The 18,356-nt window shown below is 47.7% G+C and overlaps 1 protein-coding gene across 1 annotated transcript in view; it reads right to left on the bottom strand.

The window, feature by feature from the left end:
* LOC139562912 (docking protein 4-like) overlaps positions 1-18,356 on the bottom strand; it is a 62,173-nt gene that overhangs the window by 24,614 nt on the left and 19,203 nt on the right. The window contains exon 2 of the mRNA XM_071381070.1: positions 4,337-4,640. Within this exon, the coding sequence (XP_071237171.1) occupies positions 4,337-4,402 (66 nt within the window). The 5' untranslated portion in view covers positions 4,403-4,640. The remainder of the gene's footprint in view (positions 1-4,336; positions 4,641-18,356) is intronic.

The raw sequence follows: 18,356 nt of genomic DNA on the forward strand, positions 1-18,356 counted from the left end.
CCTTACCACTGTGACTGACCCAAACTTAAGGAAAGCTTTGACTATGTACAGACTCAGTGAGCATAGCCTTGCTATTGAGAAAGGCCGCCATAGCCTGTCTTCTCTTGAGAGCCAGGTCTGCCTATGTGCACACTGCCCACAAAATGAGGTGGAAACTGAGCTGCACTTCCTAACCTCCTGCCAAATGTATGACCATATTAGAGACACATATTTTCCTTGGATTACACAGATCCACAAAGAATTCGAAAAACTCAATTTTGATCAACTCCATCTACTGGGAGTTCTACTGGGTGAAATACCACAGTGTGCCATCACAGCAGCAAGATGTATGACCTGTTGCCACAATAAAAGGGCAACCAGTGAAGAACAAACACCATTGTAAATACAACCCATACAGTATGTACAGTGGCTTGCGAAAGTATTCACCCCCCTTGGCATTTTATTGCCTTACAAATTAAAATACATTTTGGGGGGGGGGGTTGTATGATTTGATTTACACAACATGGCTACCATTTTGAAGATGCAAAATATTTTCTCGTGAAACAAACAAAAAATAAGACAAAAAACTGAAAACTTGAGCGTGCATAACTATTCACCCCCCCAAAGTCAATACTTTGTAGAGCCACCTTCTGCAGCAATTACAGCTGCAAGTCTCTTGGGATATGTCTCTATAAGCTTGGCACATCTAGCCACTGGGATTTTTGCCCATTCTTCAAGGCAAAACTGCTCCAGCTCCTTCATGTTGGATGGGTTCTGCTGGTGTACAGCAATCTTTAAGTCATACCACAGATTCTCAATTAGATTGAGGTGTGGGCTTTGACTAGGCTATTCCAAGACATTTAAATGTTTCCCCTTAAACCACTCGATTGTTGCTTTAGCAGTATGCTTCGGGTCATTGTCCTGCTGGAAGGTGAACCTCCGTCCAGAGTCTCAAATCTCTTGAAGACTGAAACAGGTTTCCCTCAAGAATTTCCCTGTATTTAGCACCATCCATCATTCCTTCAATTCTAACCAGTTTCCCAGTCCCTGCCGATGAAAAACATCCCCAACAGCATGATGCTGCCACCACCATGCTTCACTGTGGGGATGGTGTTCTCGGGGTGATGAGAGGTGTTGGGTATGCGCCAGACATAGCATTTGCCTTGATGGCCAAAAAGCTAAATTTTAGTCTCATCTGACCAGAGTACCTTCTTCCATATGTTTGGGTAGTCTCCCACATGCCTTTTGGCGAACACCAAACGTGTTTGCTTATGTTTTTCTTTAAGCAATAGATTTTTCTGGCCACTTTTCCGTAAAACCCAGCTCTGTGGAGTGTACGGCTTAAAGTGGTCCTATGGACAGATACTCTAATCTCCGCTGAGGAGCTTTGCAGCTCCTTCAGGGTTATCTTCGGTCTCTTTGTTGCCTCTCTGATTAATGCCCTCCTTACCTGGTCCGTGAGTTTTGAGGGGCGGCCCTCTCTTGGCAGGTTTGTTGTAGTGCCATATCCTTTCCATTTTTTAATAAATGGATTTAATGGTGCTCCGCGGGATGTTCAAAGTTTCAGATATTTTTTTATAACCCAACCCTGATCTGTACTTCTCCACAACTTTGTCCCTGACCTGTTTGGAGAGCTCCTTGGTCTTCACGGTGCTGCTTGCTTGGTGGTGCCCCTTGCTTAGTGGTGTTGCAGACTCTGGGGCCTTTCAGAACCGGTGTATATATACTGAGATCATGTGACAGATCATGTGACACCTAAATAAAGTCCACCTGTGTGCAATCTAACTAATTATGTGACTTCTGAAGGTTGTACCAGATCTTATTTAGGGGCTTCATAGCAAAGGGGGTGAATACATATGCACGCACCACTTTTACGTTGTTTAAAATAAAATAAAAAATAAAGTTATTTTTTTCATTTCACTTCACCAATTTGGACTATTTTGTGTATGTTCATTACATGGAATCCAAATAAAAATATATTTAAATGACAGGTTGTAATGCAACAAAATAGGAAAAACACCAAGGGGGATGAATACTTTTGCAAGGCACTGTATGTTTATTTACTTTCCGTTTTGTACTTGAACTATTTGCACATCGTTACAACACTGTACATAGACATAATATGACATTTGAAAATGTCTTTAGTATTTTGGAACATCTGTTAGTGTAATGTTTACTGTTAATTTTTATTGTTTATTTCACTTTTGTTTATTATCTACTTCACTTGCTTTGGCAATGTTAACATATGCTTCCCATTCCAATAAAGCCCTAAAATTGAATTGAGAGAGAGACAGAGACCGAGATCAGAGACAGAGATCAGAGAGAGAGATCATAGAGAGAGAGAGAGAGAGAGAACAGAGAGAGAAAGAGAGAGAACAGAGAGAGAACAGAGAGAGGAGGGTGTAAACCAAACTCAGGTAATCCACTGCTTGGCTTCCCTGGGGAGCTATGTGTCACCACGCTACCACGGTAACCCCAATCCTGCTGAGTGCACACTTCCTAGCGACTCCACCACAGAGGCACGAAGGAGAGAGAAAACGAGGCGGGGAGGACATAGAGAGAGACAAGCCTAACTACTGTGGGGGTGCTCTCCTCAGGTCAGAAACCCAAGACCCGGCCTCCTGTAATAATTACAGTCAGAGAAGCGAAGAGACGTCATGCCATGAGACAGAGATAGACAACGCTGTAAGGAAGGTATGAGGAAGGTATGAGGTTCATTGTACAGGGTTAGCAGGGCTGGGGGATGCTGACGAAGGGATTATATGTGGGTGGAAGAGGGTAGGACAGTAGATATGGTTAGGGGATAGAAGAGAAGGGTTTAGCCTGATGGTCTCTTTGGGACTATCCAACAAGGCTCCAAGTCATAATAAACATGTATGTACACCACAATAAGAGATACTGGGCCACAACCAGCTGAGAGAGAAACCAGTGTGTGTGTGTGTGTGTGTGTGTGTGTGTGTGTGTGTGTGTGTGTGTGTGTGTGTGTGTGTGTGTGTGTGTGTGTGTGTGTGTGTGTGTGTGTAGTCCACTGTCTCCTCTGGGTAGGTAGAGAGATACAGACATGGGTAATCTCTCCTTAGAGCTACAGTGTCTGTAACTGAGTCTGCGCATTACAGAGGACTGCCACACCACACTGACACTAAGCCTGTATCTTTACCCCTGAGCCCAGAAACACGACCGCAGGATTAAACCACTACTGCACAAACTACTTGCCTAATACTATTTTTGGTTCCAAGTGAACCCTTTTGCCACTAAAAGGTTCTAAGTAGAACCTTGTTTACCACTGAAGGGTTCTACCTGGAACCATAAATGGTTCTATGGGGAAAACGAAGAAGACCATGAGAGGACCACACAGAGAACAGCCCTGCCATACAAATCTAACCCTTCTTTTACCAGGCTGTGTCCTCACCAGACAGTCAGTATACCTTCCTCGTCTGATAAAGGCGTTTTCTCACAGAACAGGTTGAAGCCAGTTAATTATTCCACTGACACACGACGTGTCACAATCACTCCGTGCTATCAGTCTCCTTCTGATAACGCCTGGACTTGACCTCAGCGTGAGGACACACCTCAGTCTGGCTTCACGCCAACACAGACAAAACAATACTGCGAAATGAGGGAAACCAAAACGAGACGTTTAAGGAGAATTTTCGGTGAATAAATATCTGAATGAAAATCCTCTACGGTTTCTAGGAGAATCAATACAACTAAAGCAGATACATTGTGCTCGGTAGTCGTTATGATGACTAGAAATGCTGGAGGCTAAAATGTCAAATGTAAATCAGGCAGTCTGCGCCATACTGACTAATATTCATAAGTGTATAATTAAAATATTTCATTTGTGTTCATTGACATCATTCATCTGACTCATCCCCAAAAGACTAATTCCAACAACCAGATGTACGTCATTCAGCTCTGACTCATATGCATTACCATACTGATATGCATACTTCATGTTCATATTCATGGCTTGATGCAGAGGTGAAGAGAAAATCAATGAATACATCGACCAACAAACTCTGTCACGACACTACGGAGCACAAACAGGCCGTTATCGTCCATTACGTCCTTTTTTCTTTTCTCTTTCATGAGATATAGACAGTTAAAAAATTATCTTTATCATCCCTTGGGCAGACATGCAAAAGCACACACACACACACACACACACACACACACACACACACACACACACACACACACACACACACACACACACACACACACACACACACACACACACACACACACACACACACACACACACACACACACACACACACACACACACACACACAACCCCCTCGCTAAGGACGGAGACTCCCAAAAGACCCCCAGTTCAGTTTGGGGCTCCACTCACCCCCAGTTTCCTGCTGCGCATGCGGACGTATCCCTGCTTGACGATGTCGTTGAAGTTGGAGGCCATCTCTGTGGGAGCTGGGACCTGCTAGGGCCTACTGAGGCTAGCATCCAGTCCTTCAGTCCTGCAGTCCAGCGCTGCACCTAACCCTCCCCCCTCCCTCCTCTTCCCCTCTTAAGTCCTGGGGTTACCTTCTCCCTCCTCTATATCAGCCAAGTCTTCCTTTTCAGATCCTGTTGCCCTCAGACTGCCCTCACTCCTCTAATGCAGCTCGTTGTCCCCTCATCCCTTCGTTGCAGAGTCCCTAAAGAAAGAGAGGAAGAAGAGAGAGAGGAGAAGAAACAGGGGATCTATTATTCATTAAAGTGGCAGGAGAGAATGGTAGTGGCTTGCAGACACACAGAACATTATCCTCCATTATTCATTGCTTTGGCAGACACCATTATTGAGGGCAAGTAGGTAGCATGGCTTCTGTGACACATCATTATGTACAGTGTACAGCACAGCCTCTGTCTCGGAGCTACTGGAACTAGCATTAGAACGGGCTTGGAAACAGAGAGTCTTCTGGAGACCATCCTTCCCAGTCAAGCAGGAAGAAAAGAGAGTAAATGAGGAGAAACTCATTTTAAGTTCAGCCAGACAGCTGTAAACCAAAAGCAGACTTTATTACTTCATCATTATTTAGAATGCTTTCTGAAAAATCCTAAAGCTACTTCAATAACAACGGAAATCAAAAGAATGTTGGAGACACATCATGGAGACTTCTTGCGTAAATGAGCCAGATCTGTCTGACCCAGTATTGAGAGCAGCCACATGTTATGCAGAGCTCTACAGTGAGGGGATGAGGTGAGGGGGACTGTAGTTCTAATGGTATCATTGCCCCTTACTCAGACATTCAAACGCACACATGCACAGGCACACACAGATGCAATTTAAGCATGCACACAAGGACACACACAGACACAGAGACAGACACACACACACACAACTACACATCACAAACTCCCTTGGGGGCATTGCAGAGTGAGAAAGACTGGCAGGCAGAGTGTTTCCTGTGACCACATGATGCCATCGTCAGTGTTCTGCTCTAATGGTGTAAGCTGTTTGTTCACCCGCACCCACCCGCAATTGCTAATATGTGAGAGGTTATAGACCTACAGTCAGTGTCCAGACTTCAGTTTCCATTTAACCCATCTGAACATTAGGCTACAGTTCCCTTGACGTGCCATAGGCCTATTTGAAGTCCCTGTCTTGTGACTGGCAATTTGTATAGCGCCTCACAATCATCACACATAGCATAGCATAATTGCTATCATCCTCTTTTAACACTCCACCAAATCTTTCCCAAACATAACTTTTATGGCCCTCCCTTCTCTTCATTTTCAACTATCCCTTTCGCAGCTTTTCTCTATTGAATTAAAACTCGGACATTGTCCTTTTTGCCTCTGTGGATCGACTTGAGCTTTTTCTGCCCTTTCCCAAATACATCTGGCGATTGGCGTGCAGGCTATTTGGTGCTTGCACAGTTAGATCCTGAAGCTTAGGCGTACGCGCTAATGCCAGACAGCCCAAAATAATGTAATGTAACCTCAATGTAACCTATAGATATAAACTGCACAATAATTGAATGGATTTTTGAAGGTGTTGTTTTCTCTTTATTCAACCCACCCTTCATCCACACAATATTTAACGATCCTGAACCCGCCCACCCCGCGGACTGCGGGTTATAAGTTAACCCACGCATCACTATTCTGCTCGCTGGGGCAGATCTCAGTGGGGTTGATCTTCTCCCTGAGGAACTGGCGCTAAATCTCCCTGACTATGGTGGAACAGAGACATCCAACTTTAACAAGGACCCCATTAACCAGGACAGAGCCAGGCTAATCGCTCACAGCACTGTTGGTTTAGAGAAGTGGCTCACACACACTGGGGAGGGGGCTAACACGCACGCACCCAACATATAGAGCTAAACATCTGCAGACTGGCTCCACTGTGGCCCTCTGGGACTGCTGGTGTCACCATGGTGGATAACCTAGCTTGCCAGGGCTATAACAACATTCTAAGAAAGTGGTACCTGGCAAAGACCCACGGCTGGGAACAAGAATATATGTCGGCTGAGGAGAGGATCCTTATGTGGATGGGATTGACTTAATGTTAGCATAAGCGGGAGTGGGAGTGCTTGAGACACACTTGATGTGCCATTATATCTTGGAGCACAATTGGAAAGCGATTAAATCCCATGAAAGCTATTCAGATGAGACAAATATGCACCCCGGTAAGATAAAATCACTCTCAGGGCCATGCTTAGTTAAGCAGAGCTTCAATAGTGTACGTATGGAGGGGATTGAAGAGTCAGTGGAGGATAGCACAACTCTACACATTACACATGCAGTATTACAGATGTAGTCACCTATTACAAACAACGTCCATGGTCAGCAATGAATAACCTGGAGAACGGGGACTGTTGTCTGCAGCCAGAGGTGGGCTGGTGTGTGGGGAGGAGCAATAGAGTGCCAGAGTGCCCACAATGGAGGATCAGCTTGTCAAAACCCAACGTAAAAATTGCCATTGAGTCTGATCCTGCACTGATTGATTCTGTGCCTCTACAGCAAAACACCAGGGCCCCGTTCCAGACTCCCTCCTCTACCACCTTCTACCCCCCTCTACCCCCCTCTCCACCGCCCCATAACCATGGAGATGTGCTGATTTACCTTCTTTTTTTTTTTGTGTGTTCACGATCGATACACATCAGCAGCTTTTTTCCCCCGAGACGGACAGTAAACGGCCCACAGGTGATGTATCACTGAGCAACACATTAGCATTAACATGTGTGGAGAACACATTGTCCCTACAGAAACAAAGCCTTATCACGCCATGTGTCATCTTTCGAAAAACAGGAAACCATTCCATTGTACTCTGCTTGTTTTACACGACGGAGCATAGGCACTAGGCCAGCACAGAGCTGGGAGTGGGATTTTAGGAACAGACAGACAGTATCGTCAGTCACTACTTTATAATGTGTGCTTATGATGGAGGGAACACAGAAGTGTCTGTCGGGACCCAGGTGCCGGGGATGGTAATAGGCAGATAATGAATTCAGAGATTAGTGAATCCCACTTCGCTCCTCTCCCAACGAACGAGGAACAAACAGCTTGTTAAAGAAGGACGTGAGGTGAGACGAGGGGGTAGCAGTGTTGAAATGAAGGCGAGGCAGGAACACCTGTTCTGGCTGTAAGTGTAGGTTGAGACAAAAGGCTGCAGACAGGCCTGTCTCTGGGAACAGAGCGACTTGATAACAGGCTGCTTTGAGGAGGGCCTTTCGTGTGTTGTCTGTTCTCTACTTTTTTAGAGGATAAGTTATATCACACAGCTGGCTGCTAAACCTCTTCTTAAATCCCATCAGCTCCTCTCAGCCACACATTTAGGGAGGAAGCTGGAGTTGCACTGCATACAAATGACTATGAAGCACAATGTGCCAGGAGCACAAATTAAGAAGGAGAATGCTACTATGGAAAATAAGCAAAATTCAGAGGGTTAAAAAAACACTTTTCAGTACATCCACTGTAACCATGGGAACCTAAACGTGTCTTCCCAAAAGGCCTGTCTGCGCTATGGGAGAAGAGAGGAGACAATGTAAAGCTCCCTGACAGAGAGAGCAGAGATATGCCATGCTCGGAATAACAATAGGGAACCATGTCTGTGAGCTTGATCTCATATCTCATTTACAATCATTGAGTCATTTAAAGGGCCAAATCATAGCAGAAGTCAGTTGCCAACTGAATACTTGTACACATCAGTTATGCAAAACCTACTGTGACTGATCTGTGAATGTTATTTTACTAGATAGTTTTTTCCATATTGTAATCTTTGAAAAACCAAGATGAGGCTAACCAATGTTCACATAAATGTTTTCGCCACTGAGCAAATTTCAGGTCTGATGAGCGCAAACTTGAACGTTGTGAAAATGCTGTGCAACTTCTGGCGCGTTTACTGTGAACACTGCGTTTGTACCCACTTTAAGCTACAGTTATAACAGTGGCCAAGTACGCTACCGTCGCTATTTGATCCTAATGTAGACCTACCATAAAAAACAATGGAGGAAATGCCTACATTCCTTGAATAAAAAAAGGAATTGACATGAACCTGTTTGTCCTTCAGACAAGGAGGTGACTGAAAATGTTGTGTTGTTTGATGCAAGAAACCACTTCACAAAATAAAATTCATTATTTTTCCCATACCATTATAATAGAGAATCAGACAAATTATGCTACCCTCTGCCTATTGGCTACTTAGCTTATTCAAGCCTGTCTCAAAATACAAAACTGCCCCTTTAATAGATAAAAAAAATATCTCTTTACCTGCCTAGCAAAGAATATGAACAAATGTGAACAGGTGGCTACATGCAGCTCTAGCTTTGATCTCAAAACAAGCGCATCTACTCGCCACCCCTCACGCTGTAAACACAGTCCAGTTCAGTATGGACCTGAGTCATGCCTTACATACAATAGAATCCTACTCCAATGTGCTCTGCCTAACAGAAAATCTCTTGCATACTTTGTTTTGTTTCAGGTTGTTGCATTGAAAGTAGCTAATATTGCATTGATTCGAGCACAATTCACACAGTAGAGGGAAACGTTGACAGTGTTAACTAAAGGGGAAAACTAGAAAGTTGAGTGGAGTTCAATCTCATGCTTCTCTGTGCGGGCTGAAATGTATTCTGTGAGGCAGTCCCGGGGGAGCTGTGCGCCCGTGTGCAGCTTTAAGGGAACATTGAGGCCAACTCTACTCTATGGATGTCTTGAAATGCACTTTCCTCTCTTCGCTTCTCGCTTGATGACTGGCCCTACCTGCTCCCTCTCTCCGTTGTATTGTCGATGTCAGAGTTCGATACTGATTCCACTCTGCCCTGTTGCTGGAAGATGGATTGAACCACACACACAGAGCCAGCAGCTACATGGACCTCCTGACCTGTTGAGATGAGGGAGGGGTGGTAGCTAGAGGCAGGGATGTGTGTTAAACCACAGATTATCCATTATATATATATATATATATATATATATATATATATATGTCGTGATATATATATATATATATATTGGCAAGATCCTCAAGTGGCTGCTCTAACAATGAAAATAAATGTCTTCAAAACAGTACACTCGTAAAAACTACATGTAGCAAATAAGCTATTCATTTTTTTGTTAACCAAATTCAACTCTCGTTGACCTCCATACAAATATTCCTCGCTAGGTAAGCGGGAAAAAACGAAGAAGAAAAAAACACCAACCGCTGGAGAAGACAGATTTTGGGCCCAGTTACTCCTCTCGCTTCGCCTCTTCCTCTCTGGTTAAACACATATCTGTAACGGTCCTGACCTGTTTTATGTTGTTTTTGTATGTGTTTATGGTCAGGGCGTGTGTTTTGGGTGGGCAGTCTATGTTTTGTATTTCTAGGTTGGTTTTTGTGTTCGGCCTGGTATGATTCTCAATTAGAGACAGGTGTGTATCGTTTGTCTCTAATTGAGAGTCATACTAAGGCAGCCAGGGTTTCACTGGGGTTTTGTGGGTGTTTGTTCCTGTGTCCACACATGGACGGTTGAAGGTTAGTCACGTTTGTTGTTTTGTAGTTTTGTAGTGTCTTGTTTGCTGTTTTCATTAAAAGATGGCTTATTTCCCTCAATCCGCATCTTGGTCCTATCCATGCTCCTCCTCGTCTAAGGGGGAGAACAACAATGACTGCCTTTACAGAAACACCCACCATAACAGGACCAAGCGGATTGAGGAGAGAGAAAAGGAACTAAAGCACTGGACACAGGAGGAATGGTCTTGGGAGATCATGGACGGAAAGGGACCCTGGGGAAGGGTTGGAGAGAATCGCCACTCTCGGGAGGAGAGGAAGGCAGCCACAGCCCAGGAGCGCTGGTATGAGGAGGCAGCACATAGGAGAGGCCGGAAGCCCGAGAGGCTCACCCAAAAATTTCTTGGGGGGGGGGCTAAAGGGGAGTGTGGCGAAGCCGGGTGGGATACCTGAGCCAACTCCCCGGGCTTGCCGTGGAGTAAGAGGGCGTCGTACTGGTCAGACACCGTGTTATGCGGTAAAGCGCACGGTGTCCCCAGTACGCGTGCTTAGCCCAGTGCGGGCTATTCCACCTTGCCGCACTGGGAGGGCTAGGTTGGGCATCGAGCCGAGTGCCATGAAGCCGGCCCAACGTATCTGGTCTCCAGTACGTCTCCTCGGGCCGGCGTACATGGCACCAGCCTTACAGGTGGTGTCCCCGGTTCGCCTGCATAGCCCAGTGCGGGCTATTCCACCTCGCCGCACTGGCAGGGCTACGGGGACCATTCAACCTGGTAGGGTTGGGGAGGCTCGGTGCTCAAGAGCACGTGTCCTCCTTCACGGTCCGGTATATCCGGCGCCACCTTCCCACCCCAACTCAGTACCACCAGTGCCTACACCACGCACCAGGCTTCCAGTGCATCTCCAGAGCCCTGTTCCTCTTCCACGCACTCTCCCTATGGTGCGTGTCTCCAGCCCGGTACCTCCAGTTCCGGTACCACGCACCAGGCCTAGAGTGCGCCACGAGAGTCCAGTGTGCCCAGTTCCTGTTCCCCGCACTCGCCCTGAGGTGCGTGCCCTCAGCCCGGTACCTCCAGTTCCGGTACCACGCACCAGGCCTATAGTGCGTCTCAGCCGGCCAGAGTCTGCCGTCTGCCTAGCGCCAGAGCCGTCCTGCCATGACCAGCCAGAGCCGTCCTGCCATGACCAGCCAGAGCCGTCCTGCCATGACCAGCCAGAGCCGTCCTGCCATGACCAGCCAGAGCCGTCCTGCCATGACCAGCCAGAGCCGTCCTGCCATGACCAGCCAGAGCCGTCCTGCCATGACCAGCCAGAGCCGTCCTGCCATGACCTGCCAGAGCCGTCCTGCCATGACCTGCCAGAGCCGTCCTGCTATGACCTGCCAGAGCCGTCCAGCCAGGACCTGCCAGAGCCGGCCAGCCAGGACCTGCCAGAGCCGGCCAGCCAGGACCTGCCAGAGCCGGCCAGCCAGGACCTGCCAGAGCCGGCCAGCCAGGACCTGCCAGAGCCGTCCAGCCAGGACCTGCCGGAGTCCCTCAGCCCGGACCTGCCGGAGTCCCTCAGCCCGGACCTGCCGGAGTCCCTCAGCCCGGACCTGCCGGAGTCCCTACGCCCGGACCTGCCGGAGTCCCTACGCCCGGACCTGCCGGAGTCCCTACGCCCGGACCTGCCGGAGTCCCTACGCCCGGACCTGCCGGAGTCCCTAAACCAGGACCTGCCGGAGTCCCTCAGCCAGGACCTGCCGGAGTCCCTCAGCCAGGACCTGCCGGAGTCCCTCAGCCAGGACCTGCCGGAGTCCCTCAGCCAGGACCTGCCGGAGTCCCTCAGCCAGGACCTGCCGGAGTCCCTCAGCCAGGACCTGCCGGAGTCCCTCAGCCAGGACCTGCCGGAGTCCCTCAGCCAGGACCTGCCGGAGTCCCTCAGCCAGGACCTGCCGCTTCTTATCCCGGTGCTGCCCCTTATCCTGGTGCTGCCCCTTATCCTGGTGCTGCCCCTTATCCTGGTGCTGCCCCTTGTCCCGGTGCTGCCCCTTGTCCCGGTGCTGCCCCTTGTCCCGGTGCTGCCCCTTGTCCCGGTGCTGCCCCTTGTCCCGGTGCTGCCCCTTCTCCCGGTGCTGGCCGTTCATTTAGGGGATGTTAGTTTTAGGGTGGTCATTGGGAGGGGAAGACAGAAGCGGGGAGTGACTATGGTGGTGTGGGGACAGCGTCCAGAGCCTGAGCCACCACCGTGGTCAACTGCCCACCCAGACCCTCCCCTGGACTTTGTGCTGGTGCGCCCGGCGTTCGCACCTTGAGGGGGGGGTTCTGTAACGGTCCTGACCTGTTTTATGTTGTTTTTGTATGTGTTTATGGTCAGGGCGTGTGTTTTGGGTGGGCAGTCTATGTTTTGTATTTCTAGGTTGGTTTTTGTGTTCGGCCTGGTATGATTCTCAATTAGAGACAGGTGTGTATCGTTTGTCTCTAATTGAGAGTCATACTAAGGCAGCCAGGGTTTCACTGGGGTTTTGTGGGTGTTTGTTCCTGTGTCCACACATGGACGGTTGAAGGTTAGTCACGTTTGTTGTTTTGTAGTTTTGTAGTGTCTTGTTTGCTGTTTTCATTAAAAGATGGCTTATTTCCCTCAATCCGCATCTTGGTCCTATCCATGCTCCTCCTCGTCTAAGGGGGAGAACAACAATGACTGCCTTTACAATATCAGTGCTCCTATCACCATACAATGAGCCTATCAGCATACAGTACTGAACCAATCACAGCCAATCGTTTGCTGGGGCTGGCATAAAAAAGGTCACACACTGGTAGAATATTATACCAGCCACTCACTGGAGTCTACAGTAAAGTAATAGAGATTGTACATATCTGACATCTATATTCAGGCAACTGGAGTCTTGGGCAGGGCAGAGAACGCAGGAGAGCTGATTAGCTGGAAGGAGGAGGAGAGAATGCAGAAAGTTTGTGTTTGCTGGAGGCTAAATGTGTCTAGGCAAAGAGGCCTGTGTCAGTTTGAGTCTTATGAGCGAGGGCATGTTAATTGTGATATTGCCTGAGATAGCTTGAGGCTAAGAGGCAGATTGTGTTAGAGAGCCTTGGTTAAAAGGAGTCGAGAGGAATAGAGGGAGTTAGTAGCAGGATACAGAATGTAAGCTAATGTGGGAAGGGGAGTGACTACACTATCATCACAAACAGACGCCTCAGCATCTGTACTCCAACAGACAGACCTTCTGTGTGTGTGTGTGTGTGTGTGTGTGTGCATGTGTGCGTGTGTGTGTTTGCGTGCCTGCGTGCATGTCTGTGTGCGCACGTGCATGCCTGTGTATATGAGTTAACAGATGAGCTCTGCAGAGCAGCACAGCAGCTCTCCCTGCAATGTGTACCAGTTGGAACTGCTGTCTGGTGAATCCAATCCCCCGTGTCCTCTCTCTCAGCTGTGCCCATCACAGCCTAATCAAATCCCCAGAGCACCAGGTGTGCCCAGGGCAGGTTAATCTAATGCCAGGTGTGCCCATCTCAGCTGAATTAGATCATGCTACATTAGGCGCAAGACAGATCCAGATATGTCATGTTCTCTCTGGGAGCGACACGGAGGGAGGGAGACAGGGAGAGAGGAAACGAGAACAAAAAAAAAGAGAGTGAGACAGAAAAAGGGGTTGATTGTGTCAGGTCAATTTCATGAGCCACTTCACTTCCATTCCTTTGGAGAGGTTAGTGAGGTGAAAAGAATGGAGCATTCTAGCCATCGATCAGGTGGGGAGGGGAAGGACAGAGAGCAGATCGACTACAGTGTAATGCTATGTGTGTGTGTGTGTGTGTGTGTGTGTGTGTGTGTGTGTGTACACGTCTTCATAGGGTTAATAACTTCAGCTCTGTGAGTTTGACAGATTTGCTCAGATTTGCTCTGTGATAGAGAAGACAGCATCCATCTAGGGGGTGACGCAAAGATACAAGAGCTTCATGTTCTCTCTCGTTCTGACTTTCTCTGTCACCCACATGTCACTGTCAGCCATCTCTCTCCTTTCACCATTGATTATACACTATGTCTCTGTTTTGACCTCTATGTCACTCAGTCTATTCTATAAATGGGACCCTTATAATAATGAGTCATCCTCATCCTCCACAATCTGAGGGCATCATGTGACAGCCCCCCCCCCTCCCCCCGAAGCAGACGGCTGTCTACCCCACAGGGGGCAACAAGCAGATGGTAAACAAGATGGCAGAGGGGGTGCCAGCCAAGAGGGAGGATCAACCAGTAAAAATACCAATGACTGTTCCATTACATGAGGGAGAAAAGATGGAAGAACAGAAGAGAAAAGACAGAGAGAGAGAGAGACAGAGAGACAGAGAGAGCTCAGGAGGGTAAATGGTAACTTCCACTTGTGAAGGTTAGTGAGTCATTGTCGTTGCTCCAGTAAGAGCCAGTGATTAAGGGCTCATCAGGCTTACTCCGCCATCTTGATATCATTAATGGAGTCAAATGAACACCCCAGACAACTACGTCACTAAAGTCTCACAAGAGAAACTCTTTCAACCTGCCAAAATCTCTGTCTCTCATGAGCTTTCTTCAGACTCGGTGCAGTTTCTTCAGACTACCAGTACTACTCCTTCTCCACGTACACACACACACTCACACACACACATATAAACACACACCAATTATTATTTGACACCACAAACAGACCCCCTGGGAAGAGAGCTGGGAAAAGGCCCAGGGAACGCCCCCTCCCTCCATCTACTCCCTCCATCTCTCCCCTCGCGTAATGAGGACAGACAGACTGCTGTGAAGAAGGGCTGAGGTCAGGGGAGGATGTGGGCAGGAAAAGGACAGAGAGAACAAAGATGGAGAGGATGAAAAGGAACAGAGGTGCTCCTTGGGGTGATAGTAGACAGTGCCGTTACAGTAATGGCTAACAAAATGCCACACCAAATTTCAGAGCTCATTTCATTCTTCTTTTCCGTCTTTGAGTCTGACACATACACCGTAAACTCTTTAAACATGGTAGCGGAAAAGGACATTCACACCATGTGACAGTCTGGGGAATGGATCAGTGTGTTGATACAAGGCTGGCTAAAATGATTGACACAGAGGACATGACAGAGACTTGACATCGAATGGCTGGTCTGGACATTGTCCTGGGACCGTTAGCCCTGCTATTCTAAGAGAAACAATGGTCGATCTGAATCAGCATGGGGTCACATAACGACCCCGGCCAAAAGCAGACCACCAGATAAACCATGGACCGGGACCTGAGCTAATTAAGTTCAGCCAATCCCGGACATTAACACGATTGATCCCCCGCCCGTGCGAGATTAGAAGCATTCCATCATTGATAAAGAATCAATTGCCACAGTCTATTTAGATTTGAACGCTGCCCTGTTTTCAAACACGTGTAATAGAACTGCCAGTGGCTGTGAGTCTGGGGGTCATTTTAGGATTCAGTGTCCAATTCATTCCCGAAGCCAGCCTGCCCTTCTGGGAACCAGAGAGCCAATGAAAGGTGGATGTAGAAGTGAGAATCGATGAATGCACAACCGTTTATTTTACGGTCTGGTATGATATCGATAGACAAATGGGAGCATGGTATTAAGTTAGGCTGGCTGCTCATTTGACAGGAGCAGGGAATGGCAATGCAGAAATTCAAAAAATATTGACTCAATTCTGTGGTATCAACCAATCGGTTTGACTAAACAATAACTTGAAAATGGAGTCCAAGGAGACAAACAAGCGAGGCAAACAACAGAAAGTCAAATAAAGACTGCTCGCTGTGCCAAAGGGTTCAGGGACAAGGACAAGGCTGCGGAGAATAGAAGTAGCCTAGGACTACGCTTCGAACGACAGTGGGGAAGGATGAGAGAAAGAGAAAGAGAAAAAGAGAGAGGGCAAAGGTGCATTCCACTCTTTTGTTACGCATGTCGTCCACTTGGCCATTTTGTGGTGAAGGACGTTTCATGGTTTCTAGACAGGTTTTTTTTTCTGTCGGCCTGGAGCTTTTTGTCTCCACTGTCAGCACAGAGAGAATTACCTGCAGTCGCAGGGCTGACCTGGACACACTGGTCAAACACGCTGAGGACAGAGAGAATTACCTGCAGTCGCAGCACTGACCTGGACACACTGGTCAAACACGCTGAGGACAGAGAGAATTACCTGCAGTCGCAGCACTGACCTGGACACACTGGTCAAACACGCTGAGGACAGAGAGAATTACCTGCAGTCGCAGCACTGACCTGGACACACTGGTCAAACACGAGAGAAAAGGGGAACATGGAAAGAAAAGAGAATGACATCTGCTTTGTGGATACAAGTATGCTAATGTCCAGATATGTCATTTTGTGTGATTTGTTATTGATTATGTTTTTCTTTCTTTCCTTTTGTTTTCATCTAGAGACGGGTGTGGAAAATTAGAGTGAGCTAAAAACGAGCGCAGTGCATCAGACGATTGTTTGTTCAATGTGTCAATGTGTTTGTACTTGTCCCTATCCAAATAAACTAAAGGAAAAAAACGGGAAATCAGGCACAAAGTGAAGAAAGAGGACTCAGCTGGCCTCGTGTGATTGGTTGATTGAATTTCCCCTATTTCTCTGGCTAGCTACAGTGAGGCAATTACGGCTCCTGCCACCACTACTGCTGAGTCAACTGATATCGTGTGGATGTGTGTGAGTGTGTTGTGTCACAGTGTATCTTACTGACTCATGATGTAGGGCACTGCAGACTTCACCCTGTTGCTTACTCCTCAAACCCAACGTCACGCCAGAAATCATAATAGTATCAGTACGGAGGAGTTATGGGTGTGTGTGCGTCACCTCACATGCCCCTTCAGAGTTCCTTCTGCCCCAGAAACACCACTTTCGCCAGCCCTCCCTTCCTCCCAATTCTATCTCATCCTCCTAAACCTCCTATCACATTGTGCACAACCCCCCCGGCTCATAATCCTTGTATCATATCCCATTAAATCCCACATCATCTGCTGAAGCTCTCATACAATCACATACCACACACACACCTGCTTATCCTCCACAAAGAGAATAAAAGGGAAGAGGGGATGAGAAGGGATTGTTATAGTTTCATTCTAACTCTATTCTCCAATTCTCTGCCCTAATAAGTCTTTATCCCCAGTAGGAGGCAGGAGGAATCAATGCTGAGGGCTAAAGGAACCCAGCTGACTTCAGAACAAGTGAGAGGTCACTCTTAATTAATACAGCTTGGCTACTGCTAGCGGGTTTAAACCACCATGCCTGGCTCACTGGGAGAAACACAGGGAGAGGGGGGGGGGGTGAGCGGGAGAGGGAGAGAGAGGAGAGGGGGAAAGAGAGAGAGAGGGAGAGGGCGAAGAGAGAGAGGGAGAGGGAAAAGAGAGAGTGTGTGAGAGAGAGAGAGAGAGAGAGAGAGAGGGGAGAGGGAAAAGAGAGAGTGTGTGAGAGAGAGAGAGAGACTGTCAAGGAGAGGAGATTATTAACAATGAGCGGGCTGAAGAAAAAAAGTTCTAATGGATTCTGACCACACAGTCCACTGGGTGAGTTGTTCTTAGAACATGTCAACTTTTCAGAGAGGAAGAGGGGAGAGGAGGGGCTGGGAACAGTGAGACAGTGGAAGGCAGGATCATTCTCCTGCTCTTGAAAAGGAAGGAATAATGACCCAAAACTGTTAAGCCAATGGAGGAGAGGCTCTCTGGAGAGGTGAGGAACTAGCAGCCCTGATAAACATTCGTGTCCACACCCACAGTAAACACAAACACAGTGTAGGAACACACCATCTCTCCCCCTCTGCACCGTGAGCTCCTCCAGTCCGGCCCTACGGCACATCCAATACCTTCCTCTTCCCACCTCTGCACAACCCACAATGCACTGCTCTGTCATCATCAAAAAGCACTCTGAGAATGAGGGCGAGAGAGAGAGAGAGAGAGAGAGAGAGAGGGGGACAAAGTGCTAAATGAGCAATAAAGCTGACAGCAGAGAGAGGCCATTCATCGTTTGGCCAGAGAAGAGGCTCCAGAGCTCAGACGCTCACTAGCACCACATTTACACCATCTATCAGAGGACAACACACACTGTACATCACTGCAACCATAACACAGCACTACGTGGACAACAGTGGAGGCTGCTGAGGGGAGGACGGCTCATAATAATGGCCGGAACGGAGCAAATGGAGTGGCATCAAACGCATGCAAACCACGTGTTTGATGTATTTGACACGATTCCACTCTTTCTGCTCCAGCCATTACTACGAGCCCGTCCTCCCCAACTAACGTGTCACCAACCTCCTGTGGTGGACAACAATACATGACACAGCCAGAAAGAGGGGAAATGAAGAGAGATTGAAAGAAAACAAAGAGAGGGGAAGGAGAATGGGAAAAGGGCATGACAAGAATGGAAACGGAATAAGCCTAATAAAGGCCTGAGGAAAAAGGACGACAATGAAAAACAGGAAGAATGGATGACAGAGCAGAGAACCACAACCG

The sequence above is a fragment of the Salvelinus alpinus genome, chromosome 33 (genome assembly GCF_045679555.1).
Source record: "Salvelinus alpinus chromosome 33, SLU_Salpinus.1, whole genome shotgun sequence".
Lineage (NCBI taxonomy): Eukaryota > Metazoa > Chordata > Actinopteri > Salmoniformes > Salmonidae > Salvelinus > Salvelinus alpinus.